General features: G+C 39.4%; 1 protein-coding gene across 1 annotated transcript in view; it reads left to right on the forward strand.

The window, feature by feature from the left end:
* The first annotated feature begins 3,976 nt into the window (after positions 1 to 3,976).
* LOC139165830 (small serum protein 2-like) overlaps positions 3,977 to 23,359 on the forward strand; it is an 83,754-nt gene continuing 64,371 nt past the window's right edge. The window contains exon 1 of the mRNA XM_070749062.1: positions 3,977 to 4,188. Coding sequence (XP_070605163.1) covers positions 4,057 to 4,188 — 132 coding nt within the window. The 5' untranslated portion in view covers positions 3,977 to 4,056. The remainder of the gene's footprint in view (positions 4,189 to 23,359) is intronic.

Below are 23,359 nucleotides of genomic sequence, written 5' to 3' on the forward strand. Positions count from 1 at the left end.
TCTGATTCATAAAGAATACTATTTTTAATAAGAAAACAGTGATTTCTCCTCATGTGAAAATCATCATACAATATGTACATCAAGTTCAATTGTTCTTGCCTATTAAGGTGGTTTTCTATTAGCAAGGAATACTTATTTCAGGCAGTCTGAAAAATATATCTACAGTTCAGACTTTTGCAGTTCAATCTGACAGAGGTGCAGAAATCTATCATTATTTTCTTTAAAAACAAAAATAAAACAAAACAATATTTATAATACAAAAAAGTATTTTTAAAAACAAAAAAATATTTTCTTTAAAAACAAAAATATTTTGATTTCCCAACCTGCACTTAGATACAGTGAGTGAGTCTTCGGAGAGGGGCGGCATACAAATCTAATAAATAATAATAATAACAACAGCAGGAAATAGCTTTTAGAAATAGAAAAAAATAGCTGTGAGAATTAAAAAAAATCATTAAAATAGTGTTCAGGGAGATTTTTTTTTTATCAATATGGATTTGGAAAGACTTTATCCTATTATGTCTGGGCGTCCAGGGAAGGAATGGCCTAATGAAGTCTGCTCCATGAAAATTGGAGCTGATGACCACAGTAGAAAGAGGAATAATTCCTCTTAGACAAAGATAGGGCTTGAATGCTCCAGACAGTTGTGTCTTGTGAGAGGAAGAGGAAGGGAGGGAGGGAGAGATGGAATCAACAGCAAAGGGGTAAATAAAACTTTCATTTTAGAAAGTTTGAAATGGACTAAGGCTCTTGGTAAATTTGAAATAAGATTTTGGAACAAATAATTCTTCCTGTGGGAAAATGTTTTTCTATTGAGTTTTTTAAAATAATGAGATAAAACTTTAAAAATTGTACACTGTTAAAACTTTAAAAATTGTACACCGGACAGTACTATGGGGAACTAAAAATTAAAATTCAAGGCAAAATACAAATAGCAAACTAAGAGGGTGACTGGATAATTTTCTATAGTGGATTTATTTAAAAATTTTGGTAAAGTTTTGAAGGGATTTGTGAGAAGGAACAAAGAAAAAAAAACCAAGAAATAAAGATATACAATATTATTTGAAGGGACAAGAGAACAAGATTGTTACAAATAAGAGGAAGGGATATAAAGTTGCTTTATTTGATCAAGGTTGAAATAAATGTATTTTCTTCTGTAAATCTTAATGTACTTTTATTGACACCAAGATTGTACTGATTTGCTTTATGGATTTGTTTTGAGATAAGAGATGGGATGTGTAAAGAAGTCATAATATGTTACATTTTAAGAGAAAGTGATAAGTTACTAAAATGGTTTATAGTTGTTGTGATGAAGGAGAATGTGACTTCTTTAAATGCTGGTGTTTCTTTCCTTTTTTTACTATATTATTTCATTTTTGTATATTTCCCCCTTTTTTTCTTCTTTCTTTTCTACACTTTTACTTTTTAGTCTTTTTAAATTTATATTAATTTTTATTGTTATAATTGTCTTTAATAAAATTACTATTACAAATAAACATGGCTAGGTTGTATACACTGAATATATTACGTATACAATAATTGAAGTATACATTAAGGAAGTTGTTTCATAGGAAATTATGTGTGGCTATAGTGAAAAAAGCATGCATTTAGGTAATTATAAAATTCATAAGAAAAAAGCAATTTGTGGATAAATGTTAATCTATTCAAAATATGTTGTTAATAAATCAAATGAGCAGACTTTTATAAGTATTTCTCACTTAAAATAGTATTTCAGATTGGAATTTCTCTTGATAAGTGATGCTGTTATGAAGCGCAACATCATGTGATTACATTGCTAAACAACAGCAATCCCTCAGTCCCCAGTTGTCATTTTAAGTGAGAGCAGTGTGGATTATTACATAAGGATCTCATAGGATTATGATTATTAATTTCTTGCCAGTCTGCCCATTGAGTTTGCTTCAATAACTGAAAATCTGGGCCAGTAGCTGAGGTCCCCAACTGAGATCACCTAACTGCAGAAGCACAGCAATGTTGGAACTTCCAGGATCAAACATACTGTCTGTTCCAATTGTTCAGCACCATTATACATTCAAATGGTCACTGAACAAGTGATCATTAAGTGAGGACAACTTGCATGTAGATACACATAGCACAGTGTAGTCTGGATTTCCATTAAATTGCTCATCTCTGCTACTAACTACCATTCATGAATATATCAGTTCTTAATAGGCAGTAGTTTGGCAAATTCTGTAACTATGATGTGAAAGAAATCATTCCTTTTATCTTTTTTCTGTCCTAGAACCACCACAAACCCCAAATACAAAAAATGACATGAAGACTGTTCTGCTTTAATCATAATGGAGTGCAGGTAGGAGAAAACTACAGGATTCCATATCCTTCTAGTTAAAAATTGGAATGAAAGGGCATTTTGCACATAAAACACAATGAGAAAGGAAGCATTTAGCACAGCTTGTAACAAAGATCCCATAGGTGGGATCTTTGTTTGAGTACTTCTTTGAGTACTTCTCAGCAGAAGTACTCAACCTTCAGAATAGGATCTACAGTATAGGCTGAAGTTATGAAGTTATCCTCTTTTTCTGTGTCCCCTTTGCCCTTTGTCATTACTGTTGCTCGTCTCCCTACTACTCTTTCTCCTCCACCTTGTTTTTCTGCTTTCTTTGGTAGGAAAAACTCAAAACTAGCTGCAGCTAGATCAGAGTAGAAGAATCCATCTCAATTGTATTATCCATATGGATTGAATACACAAAATGTCAACCTACTGTCAGGTTTTTAAGGAGAATTTTATCCAATACAGCTGTAGAAATGGCCAAATAAATATTCTATACACTACCCTGGATTTTGGAGCTTTCATATTGCTCACTGTCAGTCTATTCTCAGCCTTTTGGGGTTCAGGACACGCCTGATCGTTGATTTCCTGTCATGGACTAATAAAGTAGCTTTAGCTGAGACAGCTCAGGTATCAAGCTCAGCTTGAAGATGCTTTGTTTGGGTAATAATTTTGAATCATGGCTCTGAAGGTCAAGTAGTGCAATCAGGCTTACAGCAGAAGATATATGTACAGGATCAATTGCTATTACAAGCATATTTAAAAAAACACCACTTGCCTGAGACAGAAAAAGTTCAAAATGAGTTGGGAGCATACATTACCCAGAATCCCATTTGGCAGCAAAAAGGCCCAGGAATTAACTAAAGGTGTTTCAGATACAAACAATTTAGTGGCTGTTGTCAAATTCTGGCATCCATTTGATTCAAGGAATCAAGGTTCATTAGGATTATTGGCAATTCTCTGATAAAACAACAAATCTTAACTGTTTTATAGAACTTCGGCAAAATAGACTCCAAGATCTGCCGGATTATCATTATTGGTTTCTCTTGTGAGCCTCACGTTTTCATTTATGCTCCTTTATGTGTTGGCAATTATTTTTGAGAAACAAATTCTACAACTGAATATGAGGAGATTATATCCCTATCCATTTCTTACAGACTCTCTATTAGTTAGAAAATCCGAGCTCTTCAATTAATAGCTCAGTAATTAAACCTCTGCCTTTGCTAATGCAAGGAAAAACGCTCCGTTTCCCCTAATTTGACAGTAACGGTTTCCTCCTGTATTTTACATCTAGCTAAGCCTTTAAACAAGCTGCGGCGGTTGGCGAAAAATGAGCGGAGTTTCTGAATCAACTGCTGCGAGGGGAGGCGCGTCGTTTGGGCTTTGCTTTAGCAACTCGGCCTCTGAGCTTGACGGAAAAGAGGTTGGCGAATATGCTGACGAACCCCGCTGCGTTTCCTCCCCTTATGAGGGAGGCTGAAGGAACAACCTCGAGACTTTGCTACAGTAAAGCACAAAATAGCATACTATGCTGTAAAAGCCTTCCATATATCTTGCAACCGCGTTTTGGTCAGACCCAGCTCGGTTTCTACGCAGCTTTAAAAAACAAAACAAAAAACCCTCGGTTCCCTCCTAAAGCAGGCTCCGCTCAAGGGAAAGAAACAGACCCTTCTCCCCTCAGCAGGTTCCCGCCTTTTCCAAAGAGCCGCGTGCGTGTGGGCCGCGACCGGGACCGCGCGGGTCTGAAAATGGCACGCAGCGCCCGTTTTGTATCCGAGTCGGCCGTCCGGCCAGAGCAACGCCTGGAAAAGGCCGCTTCTGTGAGCCCATGGCCTCAGCTTTATCTGGCCGTTTGTTCGGTCCCTTCTTTTGTAATTGAGGTCAGTGGGTCAGATGCTGATAACAATGGACAAGCTACATTTTCTAGAAATTAATTTGCGTAAAAAGAAGCGGGCTTTTCTTTAAAAGCACAATGATTTACTTCGGCGTTTCTTATCGGGAAACAATATGTAGGTGGCGTGCGGTGGGGTGGGGGAAGTTTTACTGTTTATTTGCCAAAACCATTATCACTGCTGTTATAAGCAATAACTGGCCGAGAAGAAATAGCCTTAGTGTGCTGCAGCAAAGTCAACAAAGGGTCTTCTGACACCCTTAACGCATCTATTGTGGCTTGAGTCTTCCTGAACCAAAGGAATGTGTAACGCACCTTAGTTTCTATAATGCAAACTTGTAGGCTTCAATTTGATCAACCTGGATTCCGTTCTAGAGCAGCCATTTAAAAACAGCCATAATTATCTTGCTTTTAAAATTGCTGGTCCTAAAAACTGCTGAATTTGTATGAGTTATAATTATAAAAAAAGATTACATTTCCTTTCTCCACAATTTTGCCATTCTTTACATTTGATCATTTGGGATGCTGCTTTCAACTTTAGCTAATTTTAAAAAAATATTTTTATAGTAAGGTTATATGTGTCATAAGTAATCAACAAAGAAACAGAATAGGGTGGATAAAACATTCTGAAAAGTTAAAGCATGTAACATATATTTTCTCAATCTCTGTAAAAAAACAACCCACCAAAAATAAAAAGTTTGATAATACTGGAGCATTGATATATTTCTGACTGATTTTTAAAAAGTACAAAATGCCAAAATATTGTAAGCGACTCAAAGTTACTCTGTGATAAAATAGGCAGATAGCTAGCTAGCTAGCTAGCTAGCTAGATAGATAGATAGATAGATAGATAGATAGATAGATAGATAGATAGATAGATAGGGTCTTCTGACATATTCAGGGAGGCTTGGATAAGGTACTCTCAAGTCCCCATGGTGATGCTACGGTACAGTCTCAAAAAACTCCTCCTGCTTTGTTCCATCCAGCTTTCTGCTCTTTCCCCCTTCTCATTGTTCTCAGCGTACATTTCCAATAAAAGAAAATGCCCTCTGCACACAGCTGGTGGAACCAAGTAACATATTTTTTTCTCTTCTTTTTTTAGTCACCAGGCAATGCTGAGAAGTAGCCCCCTCCCAGCCCAGAATTGCTTGACCTATTGATATTTGGAAAAAAGTAGAAGACTCCTTGATTAGTTCTCCTTGTTCTTTTCCATTTAGGAAGCTTAGAACAGAAAATAATTATTGCTTTTTCTCTAGGAAACAAAGGTATCAGCAGATGCTTCTGAAATTTACTGTTTTTAAATTGGAGTATAGTAGTTGTATTTAAGTGTTGTATAGTAGTTGTACTTAACAGTTGAAATGAGGGGTGCTTGCAGACATTTCATTACCCTAACTAGATAATATCATCATTGCTAGTGGTGACAGTCTTTGAGGATGCAGACCCCTAGATTAATGGGATCCCTGAACAAAAGATACCCAGCTCCCCTTTAGAAAAATCTACTGTATGACGGGCACCATCTATTGACTAAGTCAAACAATTTCAGGCTACACATACTTTAAAAAATATACTGAAGTGCTTTGGATCTTTGATTTACACAACACTTCTCAGTTATTCATTAAAGCAGCTATTTTTTTCCAGGATCTGCAACTGTATTCATTTTAATGCATGGATTCCTTAAAGCAGGGTTTTTTTGTGCCTCTCCCCTACCCCAAAGGTCATGCCTAAACCTGAAGAAAGTTTAATCATTCTATTTTTTAACAAAGAGAACCTGTCATCATAGATATATATGGTCCAAAGACCTTTTTTTACATTATTTTCAAAGCATGTACAGTCCTGCTATACTCGCCCTTATAGAAATCAAAAATTATTTGTAACAGTAATTTTCTAATTTGATTAAATGAGTGTGCTACAAAGAATGTAATGATTTCTGATTTGGCATTAACTGGTTAATTTAGGTATTTTTGTGTCTCATTAATCCCCTGGTCTTATTGTCTTTCCTTTATATCATTGGAATTGAAAAAACTCAGCTTAGTGTCCTTTGTGATTATTAAGATATTTGAAACCTATAACAGCAAATTTAGAAGCTGCTATCTCACATTGGTCTTCTGAATAAAGAAATTGTAACAGAGTTAATTTCCTTCTTTTCATGTTACTGCATTCAAGAATTTCATTTAGGAGTTTATCTCAGCAATTCTGTCCTGTGCCCCTGCTGTCTAACCTTGTTTGCTGAGTTACACAGGGTTTAGTGACAAGTTCTACTTGAGTAAATTGTATTTAGACAACAATATATTTCATTCAAACGTCTTGCAATGATTGGGCCAAGGTCAGTTTTATATTCTGCTGAAATCATAAAGTGACACTCGAGATAAACAGAATGTTTACTCTCTCCATGTGAGCTGGAGCTGATATGTAAATTTATCCTTATTCTTTCATCAAATTTGCATTTACCCTCTTAGTCAAACACTACAGAGCTCCAAATCAAACAGTTTTAATGGTGGTCAACTCTTTATGACCGATTGTCGTATCAGAGGAAAAAGAAGCTGCAATTTAGATTAAAATGCAAAGAATAACACAACATACTGTGTGTCATCCGGTTTGCAATAACTGGATAAACTTTCCATAGAAGTGAATGGTTTTGATGCTTAAAAGGCAATTGCTGTATTCTTGTATTTTTATTACCCTGCCTTTATCTGCAACAAACAGGCTATACTTACCTGTCTTTGTTATTTTCATCCTGATCAAACAAGTGAGGTGCTGCTAAACAATTTGCTTCCTTTTTGCCACTTTCTAATCTGCATGAAATGAACACAATTTGATTCACAACAACAAAAAGATCTATATCCTTCTGTCTGTTACGCTTAAGATACCATGTCTACTGTACAATCATGCTTCTGAAAGAAAAATGGGATACAGGCTTCTGTATTTACTGCAGCTTTAAAAAACCAATCAGGATATGCTAGAACTTAAGCAAATCAGAAAGGCTGATAATTTCCTGAAAAGGTTAGGGAAATATTTTATAATTTAGGGCTAGAAATAGGCAACTATTCTTAGAATAGTGATATGGGAGAAGATTTGCCCCTTTCTCTACTTTATCTATAAGCTCTCTTGATTTCTCACATTTTTGAAAAATCAAAAAACAATTTCCTTTTATATATCAAAAACAGTGTACTCATGTTTAAACTGTTTCAGTTTCATTTGTATATATGTGTGTATACACATACCAAGGTACACATGCAAGCTGTCTCCTTACCAATAGAAGCACCCAGATATTGAAAACATGGGCATTAGTCAGATTACACAAATGCAAAATAGAATTATTTTCCTTGACTTTGTACTGCCCTGTCTGAACATACCGCCGTGTGACTCGAGATATTCTGACTGAATATATGCATTATTAACTCTGTAGCCTTTCTTTCTGGTCATACTTTTATCGATCAAGAAAACTGATATATGCTTAGAGCTGGTGTAAATTAATCCAGGGGGGCAGGGCATGGAACAACATATATATTCTTTCCCCTCCAGTTCACAAAATAAAGGCGATAATAGAATTTATAGCAGGAATCTTTTTTATTTTTTTTTATTTTTTTTTAAAGACATAGATAATCTACATACAATATATTACTATCATTATTACAATTGAATATCAATTAATCATTATACAATGGTACCTCTACTTAAGAACTTAATTTGTTCCATGACTAGGTTCTTAAGTAGAAAAGTTTGTAACTAGAAGCAATTTTTCCAATAGGAATCAATGTAAAAGCAAATAATGCGTGCAAACCCATTATGAAATAATTAAAAGCTTGGAATTTGGGTGGGAGGAGGAGGAGGAGGAAGAGGAGGAGGAGGACAGTCACTGCCAAAGGAAGAAGGTGAGGTTAGGGAATCCAAAAAATCCAAAACTTTACGGCTTAAAAAAAAGAGGGACTATGAGGTAGCGAGGAGGAGCACGCACCCCCCATACACCCGGTGCAAGGCTGCCTTCCATACACTGTGGCAGAAAGAGAAACCCAGGTGGGCGAGAGGGGGGAACCTCCCGCTCCTTTGACCTTTGCTGCTGCTGCTACCTGCTTTCTCCTTCTTCCCATGCTGAAGGACTACCCTCTCCTCTCACTCGCTCACTTTGTAGCCAGCACCATTCCTTCACTGTGGTGACTCCTTAGTTTGTCTGAAGCCGAGTTGATCCAGCCAGGGTGAAGCGCCCCCTTTTGCCTTTCTGCGCCCAGACACTCTGGAAGGCAACCTCGCGCTGGGTGTATGGGAGGCAGCGCAAGGGAGTCACCACAGCGAAGTGGTTTATTCCCTCTCCAAACACCCAGAGAAAGGAAAACACTCTGTTTGCTCTGGGCTGCCCAGAACGAAGGGAGTGTTTCTTTTCTCTGGGCGCTGGCAGAGGTTTATTCCCTCTCCAAGCGCCCAGAGAAAGGAAAATGCTTCATTCGCTCTGGACTGCCAAAGCCTCCTTAAGCGTCACCGAAAGGCTCCTCTGGCAGCCCAGAAAAGCCCGAGATGGCTGGGATTAAAGGGGGAATGGCAGGAAACTGGCTGGGCCTTCGTGCCTCTCTCAAATCTCCTGGGAAATTTTTCTGGGCTCCGGTTCTTAAGTAGAAAATGGTTCTTAAGAAGAGACAAAAAAATCTTGAACACCCGATTCTTATCTAGGAAAGTTCTTAAGTAGAGACATTCTTAGGTAGGTATATGTATATGTATATATACTATATTAGTATATATGTATATTAGGTAGGTATATGTATATGTATACAGTGTTCCCTCGATTTTCATGGGTTCGAACTTCGTGGAAAGTCTATACCATGGTTTTTCAAAAATATTAATTAAAAAAATACTTTGCAATTTAGGGATTTAAAGTGTTAAGGGAAGGCTTGTGATACTGTTCATAGCCAAAAATAGTGTATTTACTTCCGCATCTCTACTTCGCGGAAATTCGACTTTCACGGGCCATCTCAGAACGCATCCCCGCGAAAAGCGAGGGAACACTGTATATACTATTCTTAGGTATATGTATATGTATATATACTATTTATATATCTATTTAATACATATAAGAGTTTATATTCTCTACTCTTCTATATATACACAATTACTTTCTCTTCCTTGTAACAGGAATATTTTTATACAGAGCATAATCAATTAAAATCACTATTATAAAATTCTATAGTGGCGGCTTATTATATACTCATTGGCAATTTAATTAAGAAACAAATTTCACTAACTTCAGTAAGACTTATTCCAAATAATGATATATGAATCAATTGAATGTTCTTCCAAAGTGCTGAAAGATGACCATTGCCTCCTTTTGATGTGGGCCTAAAAGCACACATATAGATTCATACATTCACATTTATTTATCTATCTAATGTATCTATCTATCTATCTGTCTGTCTGTCTATCTATCTATCTATCTATCTATCTATCTATCTATCTATCTATCTATCTATCTATCTATCTATCTATCTATCAGAGTTGGAAGGGACCTTGTAGGTCATCTAGTCCAACCCCATGCCCAAGCAGGAGACCCTGCACCACTTCGGAGAAATAGCAGTCCAATCTCCCCTTGAAAGTCCCAAGTGTTGGAGCGCTCACAACTTCCATAGGCAAGCTGTTCCACTGGTTGATCGCACTCACTGTCAGAAAACTTCTCCTTATTTCCAGATTTATATATAGTTTTATATATAATTATAATATAATATATAATATACAGTATTAGTATATATTATTATTATTATTATTATTATTATTATTATTATTATTATATGTGTTTCATAAAATACATTAATTTTGATTATATTTCAACCTTATTACTTGTTTAATAATTACAATGCAAATGCTGTATTACATAATTCTTAGAAATGTAAACTGGGGGTATATAAGCACCTTGAATTTCTGAATGGAAAATTTGGATATAAATAAATATATAATGTTTCAGGACATTTATTTAAAGCTACCATAACTGTATTGCAAAAATCCATAGTGCCAGTAATGCAGACAATTCTAGTTTTATTGTCATACAGATTTTTGCAGTCTAGTTATTGTAGCCTTGGGAAATAAAAATCAAGTTAAATCAAGCAAAATATTCAGTATATCTATATTTAAATAAACATGGATAGCATTCCAAAATTATATATTTTTAAAAATTCTGCGTTGTACAGATTCATGGAGGAAAGGTCTATCTACACAGGTGCTAGCTATGAAAATTAAAAATAAATCAAACCTCTAAATCAAGCTTGCATGAACAGTGAAATTAACTTTTGGATTGATAGATATTGTGGAGAAATAACAAATTAATTCTAAATTTCCAAAGACAAGAGTTTAACTATTCAGAAACCAAATATGCTGAACAGGATCTTGTTTGATGCTGCTGTTTTCTGTACGTGAATGGCAATTTCTACGTCCCTTATTCACATCTCATTATCCTTGAACTATTATTTTTTCTGCTTCTCATCTGCAGTAAGATGGTAACAACATTAGTTCATGCAAAAATTAAAAAACAATGGTGAAATGTTGACATTTTTCAAACGTAATAAATACTTTTGCTGCTGCAATTAAAATCTAGTTCAGGAGATTACAAGAATGAAAGTCTTCATGTCCTGGATGAGTAAGCACATGCCCTTTAATCATAAAAGTTTTCTTCTTTTTTAAAATCTAGAATAAGCTCAGAAGATTCAATCAGATTACAATACAAGAAGATTGGGGAAAGGTCATGTTCTTTATCTCCTTTACCTCAATGAGCTGAATCAGATCCCTTTGTCTATAATTTATATTCTCAAAATAAATTGTTTAAATGAATACCGTATTTTTCACTCTATAAGACGCACCTGCTGATAAGACGCACCTAGATTTTAGAGGAGGAAAATAGAAAAAAAATATTTTGAGCCAAAAAGGGGAGAGGAAGAGAGGAAGGAGTGAAAGAAGGGAGTGAGGGAGGAAAGAAGGGAGGAAGGAAAAGGAAAGCAAGAAATGGAGGGAGGGAAGGAAAGAAAGAAAGAAAGAAAGAAAGGGGGAAGGAACAGGAACAGAGGAAGGAAGCAAGGAAACTTATGAGAGGGGAGAGTAAGAGAGGAAGGACTGAAGGGAGGGAGGGAGGGAAGAAGGTAGGAAGGAGAAAGAAAAGAAGAAATAGAGGAAGGGAAGGTAAAAGAGAGAAAGAAAAAGAGCAAGAAAGAAAGAAAGAGAGAAAGAAAGAAAATGAAAGAGAAATAAAAATAGAGAGGGGGAATGAAAGAAATGGAAGGAGGGAAGGAAGGAGAGAAAGCAAGAGAAAGAAAGAAAGCAAGAGAAAGAAAAAAGAATGAAAGAGCAAGAGAGCAAGAGAGAAAAAGAAAGAAAGAAAGGCAACTTCAAAGAAAGGCTCACTGAGCATCTCTCACTCTCTCTCTCTTTCTATCCCTCTTTCTTTCTCTTCCTTTCTCTCTCTCCTCTTCCTTTCTCTCCTCTCTCTCCCTCCCTCTCTCTTTCTCTCCCCCCTCTCTCCCCCTTTCCCTCTCTCTTTCTCTCTCTCCCTCTCTTGCTATCTCTCCCCCCTCTCCCTCTCTCTTTCTCTCCCCCCTCTCCCACTCTCTTTCTCCCTCTCCCTCTCTTTCTCTCTCTCCCCCTCTCTCTTTCTCTCTCTCTCCCCCCCTTTCTCTTACTCTCTCTTTCTCACTATCTTGCTGTCTGTTGCTCTCACTCACTCTCGTTCTCTCTCCGTTCTTCTCAGCGGTGATGTGCGCACGCCCTGCCTGCCTCACCTTTGCCGAGAGCACTTTTGTCCCGGGCTCTCAGCAAGGGGGTTGTAGGAGAGGCGGGGCCGGCGGCAAAGGTGATATTCAATGTCGGGGGCGCACGGGCGGTTGCACGCGCTCCCTATCTCTCTGCTAGCCCACTCGGAATATTCAAAATAAGAAAAACCTTCACCGGCAAGGCTTTTCTTATTTTGAATATTCCGAGTGGGCTAGCAGGGAGATAGGGAGCGCGCGCAACCGCCCATGCGCCCCCGACATTGAATATCGCCTTCGCCGGCCTCCGCTGAGAAAAGCCTTTGCCGGCATTTCCTCTCGGCGTCAAGGAGGCGCAGCGGCGGGCGGAGAGAGGGAAGGGGGGGCAGCGGCGTCCCTCCTGGCCTTGGCGGGCCGCCCGACCCTCCCCACCTCCTGCAAACGCGGCGGGCGGCGGGGGGAGAGCGAGGAGCCGGTTCCGGTGGGCGCGGGGCTTGGCTGGCTGGCTGGCGGGGGGAGCGCCGCTGGTGGTGCGGAGGGAGACCCTCCTCCGGGAGGGAGGGGGCCAGGCAGCAGTTAGCCAGCCAGCCGGCGGGATGGCGCTTCCGAGTTCGCAGCCTCCCCCTCCCTGCCTGCATCTTCGCTCCATAAGACGGGGCTGATTTTTCATCCTACTTTGGGAGGAAAAAAACTGCGTCTTATGGAGCGAAAAATACGGTATGTTACTTATTGGTATTGTAAATGGTGAATCTAGGCCTCTTCCAGATGAGGACAAACAACAAACAATTAAGGCCCTCTTAAAGGGAAATTTAGGTCTCAGTCTCAATTAGAACCACTACATTTATTCAAGAGAAGTAAGAAAATGGACCATATAGTTTGACCCAAAGTGATTATCAGACCTGCTGCCACTTAAACCTCTAAATAGAAACAACCCTTGGCTCAGCTTGCTGCGAACGGTATATTTTTAATTAGAATTCAAGTGTATTGCAGTAATGCATAGACAGAATTGAAAATCGCTTGCCAAAATCTCTCAGTTCAACTTTTCCCTCCCTTGGCTACCTCCCATTGCCCACCCCTGTGTAATTACTGAGGTTCAGGCAGGATGTTATCATAAGGGACAGTTCAAGCACAGGATGGTACGCAGCTGGTATGTTGGTTGACCTTGAAGCAGCTTCTTGAAGAGATACAACTCTCCACCTTGCCTTCCACCCTACCCTTAGTAGTTCATGCAGTCTGTCACCGAATAGTAACGAAGCACAAGCAAGCATTGAGATGGTAGCTGGACAGTGATCTACTTGAGAATATTTTGTATAAACAGCAGAAGCTTGCTTTATATATAACATTGCTAGGTCAGAATGGAATCTGACAATAGGAAAATGAAAATAAAAGAATGAATGAATGAATGAAATAATAATAACAATAATAATAATAATAATAATAATTTATTAGATTTGTATGCCGCCCCTCTCTGAAGACTCGGCGCGGCTCACAACAATAACAAAAACAATATAATAGTAATACAAATCTAATATGTAAAAAAGTATATAAAAAACCCAACAATTTAAAACCATACAACACATGCATACCAAACATAAAATATAAAAGCCTGGGGGAGGTGTCGCAGTTCCCCCATGCCTGGCGATAAAGGTGGGTCTTGAGTAATTTGCGAAAGACAAGGAGTGTGGGGGCCATTCTAATCTCCGGGGGGAGTTGATTCCAGAGGGCCAGGGCCACCACAGAGAAGGCTCTTCCCCTGGGGCCCGCCAAACGACATTGTTTTGTCGACAGGACCCGGAGAAGGCCAACTCTGTCAAACCTAATCGGCCGCTGGGATTCGTGTGGTAGAAGGCAGTTCCGGAGGTATTCTGGTCCACTGCCATGTAGGGCTTTAAAGGTGATTACCAACACTTTGAATTGTGTCCAGAAACTGATCGGCAGCCAGTGCAGGCCATGGAGTGTTGTAGAAACGTGGATGAATTTGGGAAGCCCCACGATAGCTCTCGTGGCCACATTCTGCACAAACTGAAGTTTCTGAATGCTTTTCAAAGGTAGCCCCATGTAGAGACCATTGCAGTAATCGAACCTCGAGGTGATGAGGGCATGAGCGACTGTGAGCAATGACTCCCTGTCCAAGTATGGCCGCAACTGGTACACCAGGCGAACCTGGGCAAACGCCCTCCTCGCCACAGCCAAAAGATGATGTTCCAATGTCAGCTGTGGATCGAGGAGGACGCCCAAGTTGCGAACCCTTTCTGAGGGGGTCAATAATTACCCCCCCCCCAGAGTAATGGACAGACAGATGGAATTGTCCTTGGGAGGCAGGACCCACAGCCACTCCGTCTTGTCTGGGTTCAGTTTGAGCTTGTTGACACCCATACAGACCCCAACAGTCTCCAGGTACCGGCACATCACTTCCACTGCTTCGTTGACTGGACATGGGGTGGAGATGTATAACTGGGTATCATCGGCATATTGATGATACCTCACCCCATGCCCTTGGATGATCTCACCCAGCTGTTTCGTGTAGATATTAAATAGCAGGAGGAAGAGGACCGACCCCTGAGGCACCCCACAAAGGAGAGACATAGAGGTCGACCTCTGACCCCCCACTAACACCGACTGCGACCAACCGGAGAGGTAGGAGGAGAACCACTGAAGAACAGTGCCTCCCACTCCCAACCCCTCCAGCCAGCGCAGAAAGATACCATGGTCGATGGTATCGAAAGCCCCTGAGAGGTCAAGAAGCACCAGGACAGAGGACAAGCCCCTGTCCCGGGCCCGCCAGAGATCATCCATCAACGCGACCAAAGCAGTTTCCGTGCTGTAGCCGGGCCTGAATCTAGACTGCTGAGGGCCTAGATAATTGGCTTCTTCCAAGGACCGCTGGAGTTGGAGCACCACCACCTTCTCAACAACCTTCCCCATAAAGGGAAGGTTGGAAACTGGACGGTAGTTATTAAGCACGGTTGGGTCCAGGGAAGGCTTCTTGAGGAGGGGGCGCACAAGTGCCTCCTTATAAGGAGACGGAAAAGACCCCCTCCCCAAGGATGCGTTGACAATCTCCTGGACCCAGCTCCGTGTCACCTCTCGGCTGGCCGAAACCAACCAAGAGGGACACGGATCCAGTAAACAGGTGGCGGAACTCACAGCTCCAATGGCCTTGTCCACTTCATCAGGTGTCACCAAGTCAAACTCTCCCCAGGCAGATGGACAAAGACTCGTTGTCAGCCGATACTGCTATGCAATTGGAGTCGAGGTCCGCCCGGATCCTAGCGACTTTATCATGAATGGAATTTAAGAAATGCTGATGATGGTCTGCAAGAAAATTTTGGTGGTCTGTGGAGAAATCTTAGCCCCTAACAATTAATCCACCCACACTGTGAACCCAAGGCTGCACTGCCTAACATCACCCCACCCACATGCCAGCCCCTGCTCTTAAGGCTGAGCGCAAACATCAGCTTGAGTATAGCGGTGCGAGCCACACGAACTGGAATAGGAAGACCAAGACCAAGAACTTGCTGCACTTAGCCGAACAGCTGCTGGGGGGGGGGGCAAGGTTCAGCCACCTTTTGGACCTACATCTCTCCTACTGCAAAGCCTCCAGGTGGAGAGAAAGTGCCTGCTAGATCAGCCCCCTGTAAAATCTCGTCTCTCTCTCTCTCTTGAGGGCAGCCGAATTTTCCCACACCGCTTCAGTAAGCACTCCTCAAGAGACGAGTTTGCAGGGGGCCGAGTTAGGATCTGCAATGGACAGTGCGCCTGGTGGGGAGGAATTGTGATGGGCCAGTCCTGTTGACTCCAGCTCTGGAATATGGGGCTGGCCATGGTGGGACTGGAAATCTGCTCTGGGGTGGCACTTGCAATATGCAACTTTGCAGGTGGTGCATGCAACATGCAAAAAGGAGCACAGCCCTCACCGGCCAGAACAATATAATGGTGCTGTTGTGGTGGTGGTGGGCGCTGTATAATTGGGCAGAAGCGGGGCTTGCGATGGCTGGAAGCTGCAGGAGCAAAGGGCTACTTGCATTTGCACAGCATCAGAATTCTACCTTGGTATATTTACACCAGCTGGTGGTGCAAGGCAGCCCTCGTCTCCTGCTGCTTGGGACTCATCTATTGAGTCCGGCCAAAGTTTCCCACTCCATTTCAGCAAAAGCTTCTCGAGAGATGAGTTTGCAGGGGGTGAGCTAGCGTCCGCAATGGACAGCAAGTTCTGGCTGTTTCTCTCTACTGTAGTGCAGCATCAGCATTCTGTCTTGGTATATTTGTGCTAGCTGGTGGCGCAAGGCAGTCCTCATCTCCTGCCACTTGGGACTCAAAGTGGATAGACAGTTTGGTATCTGTCTGTTCCAGGGAGTAGCCAGCTTGCTGTCTATTGTGGATGCTAGCTTGGCCCTCTGCAAACTCTCATTTCTTGAAGAGCCCGGCGGAAGTTTCCCATGCTACTTTAGTGAGTGCTCCTCTAGAGATGAGTTTGCAGGGGGCTGAGCTAGTGTCTACAATGGACAGCAAACTGGCTGCTCCCTGGACTCAGAGTTTACGAAGGCTGCCTTGTGTCACCAGCTGACAAAAATATACCGAGGTGGAATGCTGATGCTTTACAAATGTTGATGCTGCAGTATAACAGAGAGATGCAGCTGGAATTTTCTGTCCATGGTGGATGCTAGTACTCCTCGTCTCTCGAGGAGTACTTGTTGAAATGGCAGGGGAAACTTTGGCTGGGCTCCTCAAGAGATGAGAGTTTGCAGGGAACCAAGCTAGTGTCCACAATGGACAGCAAACTCCGGCTGCCCCCCCCCTAGACTGGAAGCCATTTATCGTTCCGAGTCCCAAGTGGCAGAAGACGAGGGTTGTCTTGCACCACCAACTAGTGCAAATATACCGAGGTGGAATGCTGATGCCATGCAAATGTAAGTAGTGCTTCACTCCTGCAGCTTTCAGCCACCCACACTTCAGCCCACTTGCACAGCATCTCTACCACCACAACAGCAGAAAGGGTACAAAGTAATACTTTTGTACCCACCATCAAAGGCTGTGCCTCTTTTTGCGCATTTTAACACCTGCAAAGTTGCACATTGCAAGTGCCACCCCATATGGTGGAGATTTCCAGCCCCACCACGGCCAGTCCCATATTCCAGAGCTGTGGTATGCACAGTACTGGCCCTTTGGTCGTCCCGGAGCAGCTCCTCCCCCCTCTTTTCTCAACAGCTGATCGGTACCCATTCGCCTAGCTATCCAGCCTGAGGCAGGGGGCAACCCAAGAAGAAGAGCACGGGAAACGCGAAGCAAATTGTCACCCCAGAGAGAGACACTGGTGAGGTTGTAAGTTGAGGACTTAATAGTTCACTTGAACAATGATGATCATTCAAGCCACTGCCACCTGGTCACATGGCCGGCAAGCCACTTCTACCCAGTCACATGACCATCAAGCCACACCCACAAAATAAGCCACACCCACAGTGTGGCAGTAAAAATTTTGGCTGCCCATTACTGGGCATTTCATATTAATAAAATGGAAGTTCTCTAATCATTATTTTACAAATGTTTTATCTTTTCAAAAAAAATCATATTAGTGGTCTGTGGGACTTAAAATTATGAATTATGGTCCATGGGATTTAAAATTATGAATTTGGTGGTCAGCGAGATTTAAAATTATGACCTTGGTTGTCCCTGAGGTCCAAAAGGTTGGGGACCCTTGATCTGGCCCTAATATGCAAATAACTGTTCCAATATCACAGATAGCAACACTAGTTGTTTATATGCCACATTAAAACATGCATCCTACTGTGTATTGGTGGGATACAGGAAAGCCTTACAACAAGAATTTCCATCCATACCTGAAACAGAAAGATTTCTTTCAAATACAGAAAGTTGCTTGTATTTAGGGGTATATTTTTTTTAATAGTTGCTATTTTTAATAGAATTAGTGAGTGATTTTTAATAAAGCACATATACATGTAAACAAGCTCCCCCTTTAAAGGAGACACAACTTAGTAAATCTTCCAAGGAATCTAATGCAGCAGGCTTGGAGTTATTTTATGATATTCTGACTCCAAACCTTGCAAAGAAATATAGATGATCAAAAATCCAAGTTTTTATTTTGTAGAAGTAGAAGCACTGGTTTACCATCCTATTAAGGTTTCTGTAAGAGAACTCTATAAGGGGATTGTCCTGTGTTGAATAAGCTTATTGAATAATCCTTAAAAAGGTGAGCATGTCTTCTCAGTTGAGGTCAGTTATATAGATTTTTAAAAATATCTCTCTCTGTCTCAGTCTTTCTCTCCCTCTCTCTCTCTCACACACACACACACACAGCCAAGTTAACTAAATAAATAAATAAAAGCCCAGCCCCAAATTCCCCTTTCAGTGTGGGCTGTCAAATGGCTATCTAATAGTGGCAGGACTGTAGCAGGAGAGATAGCCGCCTTTCTCTGGAGCCCGCAAGTATTTCTGCCATTCACGAAGCCAGAGGGATGCCACCCACATGGTGTTTGCTCAACATAAGCAAACAGATTGTAAACTGGCTGATAATTTTTGTCCTGACAATGTCATTTACTGCTGTCAGCCTTTTGTCTGCCCTGTTTGCTTTATTCAAATATGAACCAAGTGGACCTCCCTTCCAGCTCTTTCTTCTGCATTAAAATCACATCAATTCCCTTCCCTTCTCTCTTATCTAAAATTCATTGGAGGCCAATCACTTGGATGAATGCTTTGGTGTTTCCATGGAGGCTAGAAGTCTAGTGTGGACTTCAGGGGATTAGGAAGTTTCACATTTAAAGCCTTGAAGTACGAGTCTTTTTCTCTTTCTCTCTCCCTCCCCATTCACTTCTTTTCTTGCTTGTAAATGAGGCAAATGCAGAAATATCATTTTACTTTTTCAAAGTACACTTTCATTACTAAGACCCCCCCCCCCCCCGTGTGCCTGTCAAAAAGACAGAGGAATAAAAGAAGGAGATGAAGGTGGTGAGGAGATTGCTAACCAAAGAAAATTTACAACTGTGCCTCTTACTGTCATCACTGATCAAATGCTGTATTGGAACACATTTCTTTGGATTTTCTTTAATGACAAGTCTCACCATACAATAAATTCTCGCCCATCTCCAATAAGCCTGACTCAAATCCAGCTGCTTCCCAGGGTGCTTGTCCACAGGTCTTAAAGCATCTCCCTTTGTTAATGGAGGTCATGGCACTTTGTGTTAAATAATTCACATCAGACATGTCTGTGTGTAGTCTGGAAGCCACTGCAGATGTTGCCAGTTTGTGGACAAGCTGAAAGTAGAAATTTAAAATTTAGGATCACTGGCAATAATTCTTGATATGATAACTTTGTACGTATGTAGCTGGGAGAAAATTTAATAGAAACTTCCCCTTCCACTGATGTCCATATTTTAGTCATACATAGATGAAAATGTTAATGGAGCAATGTGGATTTATATTAGTATTTATATTATGGAATTTCATTCCCTAATGTCACACACTGAACGTAGACTTAAATTAAGAAAGAAAAGTTAATGGTGCATTTTTGTGAAAAGTGAGTTTCTTGTCTGCTCCCCCCCCCCCCCCCCCCCCCGTGATACGAGTTGCTTAAATTTCCATGTATATATACCTGGAGGTTTTTTCTTTCTTAGTGTGTGGTTACAGTAGAATAGTGTTTTCCCATCTCAAATTGTGAGGAGTGGACCAGAAAAGCTTAAGAAATGAAATAAAGTACAAGAAATGAAATAAAGTTCAAGTAAAGTACCAGAAAAGTCAATTGCAAAGTAGGTGCAGAGTAAATGAATTGCATACATATATTTAAGAAAAATACCCCATGAAGTTATGATTCGGTGGCTGAAGATTATGGATGAATAATCTATGATATAGTTCCAATTTTATTTCTTCACATATATATGCTGTATATAACATAGAAAAGTATGTGATAATAGTCATTTCATCTGCATACAACAAATCCAGTTTGTGGATGTTGCATTTATCAGCCTCACTTACAATATCCTGTTACTTGTTTGGATTCTGCAGTTTCATATTTTTTTGGGAAATGCAGCTGATAATAAATTCATCTTATATATACTCAGTCTCAAATACTTTAGTTTTCTTATTTTAATCTCCCATGTTTAATGATGAGCTAATGCAAGCAGTCCCATGTGCACCTATATAGAAATTAATCTACATAATTAATTAACTGAATGCATGGGGATAACATTTGAAATAAGATTGGTTGAATTCCTCTTGAAGCATGTTAATGATTTGTTTGGTAAAAATAATTGTAAATCAGTTTTGGTATTGGATAGCATCTCTGCTTTTCTTCTATTTAGTCTGAAATTATCATATATTCACATTATCCAAAGAATTCAGTCAACATAATTGATTGTTGCAATGTTGTCCCCTCTTTTTGTTCTTCAATTTGATTTATAGTTTTTTAAAGCTGAAATTCTGTTGTAGTGCTGATCAGCCCAGTGCATGCTGGCAAATACATACAGTAATTGGTAATATTTAATTTATGTGCCATAGTGTCAGAATGCTACCATCTATAGATTTTTGCAAAGTGGAAATAGAAAGCAGTAGCATTCAATACCTTTCCTTTATATTTGGATATTTGTAAACAACAGAAAATTGCTTCAATTTAAGAACGTTATCCATCAATTATGTTGATTCAAAGGGTTAAATAGCTTTTCAGTTTTAATGTGTGAATAATTGGATTTTTTGTTTGTTTGTGGGTGAATTTGTAACAGTAATTTTAAACACAGTCCCAGTGTTAATTGCTATTTATTTTGAGAAAAATAACCTGAAAGTAAAATGGGGGATATAAACTTTATTTAATTATTTTATTTACTCTTCATTTAAATCATTTATTCTGTTGTCCCACTTTAGGCAAATGCCTAGGTTACTTTAGGGGTACCAGCTTCACACTAGACCCCAGTGATATTGTTCATTTTAAAGACTGAAACCTTAGCCAGGACTCTCTGTGCTTCAGGCCTCGAGGTAGCCTTGATTATATTTATTTCAGTGCAAAGATAGGTATTAAGGGGAAAACACTTTGTTTTTCAATATTTCTTTTGCCTCTATTGGGTTTTGGAAAATAGATTCGTAGTGTAAGAAGTATGAGTTATACTTTCTAAGTTTTTCTCTGTGGGAATATTTAGAAATACTGAAATACTGTAATTAATAATTGTAGACATTAAGCTCCTCTAATGTAAGCAAATTTAGGTTTTGCCTTAGATATGCATTTTTATAACTTCATAATGGCTAATTCATAGAAATAAACAAAGCATGTTCATGCAAACCATGTAATATACCTTTCTTGTTCTTAATTGTTTCATCTTTTCTAATGGATCATACTGAAACCATTATTTCTTATGTAGGGTACGGTCGGGTAGGGTAGGATAGAATGGAATAGAATAGAATAGAATAGAATTTTATTGGCCAAGTATGATTGGACACACAAGCAATTTGTCTTGGTGCACATCCTCTCAGTGTACACAAAAAATAGGTTTGTCAAGAATCATAAGGTACAACACTTAATGATAGTCTGGGTACAACTATCATTTTACATGATAAAATATCAGAGATAATCTATAACAATTTCATAAATTGAAGATTCCTTCTGCTTCAAGATCATCCAGTTGGTAGAAAACTACTTTTCTTGGATCTAGCCTGACCATTCTGCCAGTAGTCTAACAGGGGTCCATCTGTACTCTGCTTCTGCATTTTTCCTATTGAATAGACAGTAGCAAAAGCATAGTTATATTAATGTCAAATCAAAGGAAGTCATGAATCTGTTTCATGTTACTAACCAAAATACGGTTGCATAGATTTTAGTGTTAAAATTAAGCACATGATTTAGCTCTGTGTACTGTTGACATGACAACTGCTGAATATGCCATAAATATCCTTGTGGCAGGCATGAATAGTTTGTTTGCATTGTCTGGGTTGTATGATATGTAACTATGCTTTCTGTTTTCATCTTGGAAGTGCTCTTAAGCAGTTTTCCAAATCTGCCTCTCTTTCCCTTACACAGTATATGCATGATCATCATTCCTTTAGCTTGATCTCTTCATCAGAGATGAATGAATTGCTTAAAAGAATTGCCCATATGACAATTCAAAGTTAGTTATAATTTAATCCTACTGGAACTAATAGACAAGTTCCTTTCAATGAAAAGATAGTTATAATTAGTAATTTTATGCCCAATTAAATTAATGGAAGGGTAGATGTACTCTGAAGTTTGTTTTATTTCCAACAAACTGAGAAAACAGCAACATTTTTTCTTAAACATTAGGTAATTCAATGAGGATTGAGTAATTGAACAGATCAATAGCTATTTCCTTGTACTGTGTACATTCCAGTCAAATTGAAATATTTCTATGCAACCACTGAAATAAAAATGGGGATATATGTAGTATATTCATCATAATTTAGAACTATCCATTCTTAATCTTGGAACTACTCAGACCCTGGTATTAAAATAATGAATAGTTTTATTGCCAATTTCAGTAAGTCTCCTGAAATACAACTGTACCTAAAGTCTATGCAATTAACTCTGGCTCTTGAAAGCTGATCCAGGCAGGCAAAAATAAGAAAACTGAATCATCAATTTTCAATACTCGTTTTATTCCTTCTCATCTGAAATCCCATTTAGCAGTTAACTGTTCATTGTTTTGGAGTAGCAAAAACAAGATCAGCCAACAATTTACAGATACTGGTTTTTGTCATGAAATAGATAAATATATATCTAGATTAAGGATTACCCTTTGTCAAAAGAATCAAGAAACTACACTATTGCTCTAGTTTACTTATCTCTGCATTCCCCCTGCAATTCATATGGCCCCCTCTACTAACCTTATTTGAATGAGCCCTCAACATCTGAGTGCTCCCATAAGGCTTGGGTTAGAGCAGGGTTCCAAAAAGTGATAAAAATCAAATCCAAGGGTCAGTCGAAAGGGTTGATAAGCTGGAGAGTTTGGGGTTAAAGTGTGTGACATAGCCTTACTGTGATATGGTTTTAATTGTGTTGTTTCTCTGAACTGAAACGTTTTTTTGTATTTATTTACTGATATTTAAATATTAGGCTTTTAAGATGCAATAAATTAATCAAGAATAAATTCATTGATGAGGAAAAGAGTTTCATTGAATTAATCATTCAGTGATTTTTCCTTGACACATTTCAATAGTTCTGAAATGTTTAAATAAAGAATGATTTAATTACCATATCAGCTGGCAATTTCTCCCAATTTTAAGAGGCCTTTAAGGATGTATTAAATATTGGAAGCCAATATTTGATTGAATTTTCTGATTTGGGCAGCTTTGGAATATACATATATTGTATCTTTCGCTGAAAAATATTAAGATTTAAATATACTAGAAGTCTAATATCACTGGAAGCAGATAGGAAACACAGTGATACCTCGTCTTACGAACGCCTCTTCATACAAACTTTTTGAGATACGAACC

The sequence above is a fragment of the Erythrolamprus reginae genome, chromosome 3 (genome assembly GCF_031021105.1).
Source record: "Erythrolamprus reginae isolate rEryReg1 chromosome 3, rEryReg1.hap1, whole genome shotgun sequence".
Classification (NCBI taxonomy): Eukaryota; Metazoa; Chordata; class Lepidosauria; order Squamata; family Dipsadidae; genus Erythrolamprus; species Erythrolamprus reginae.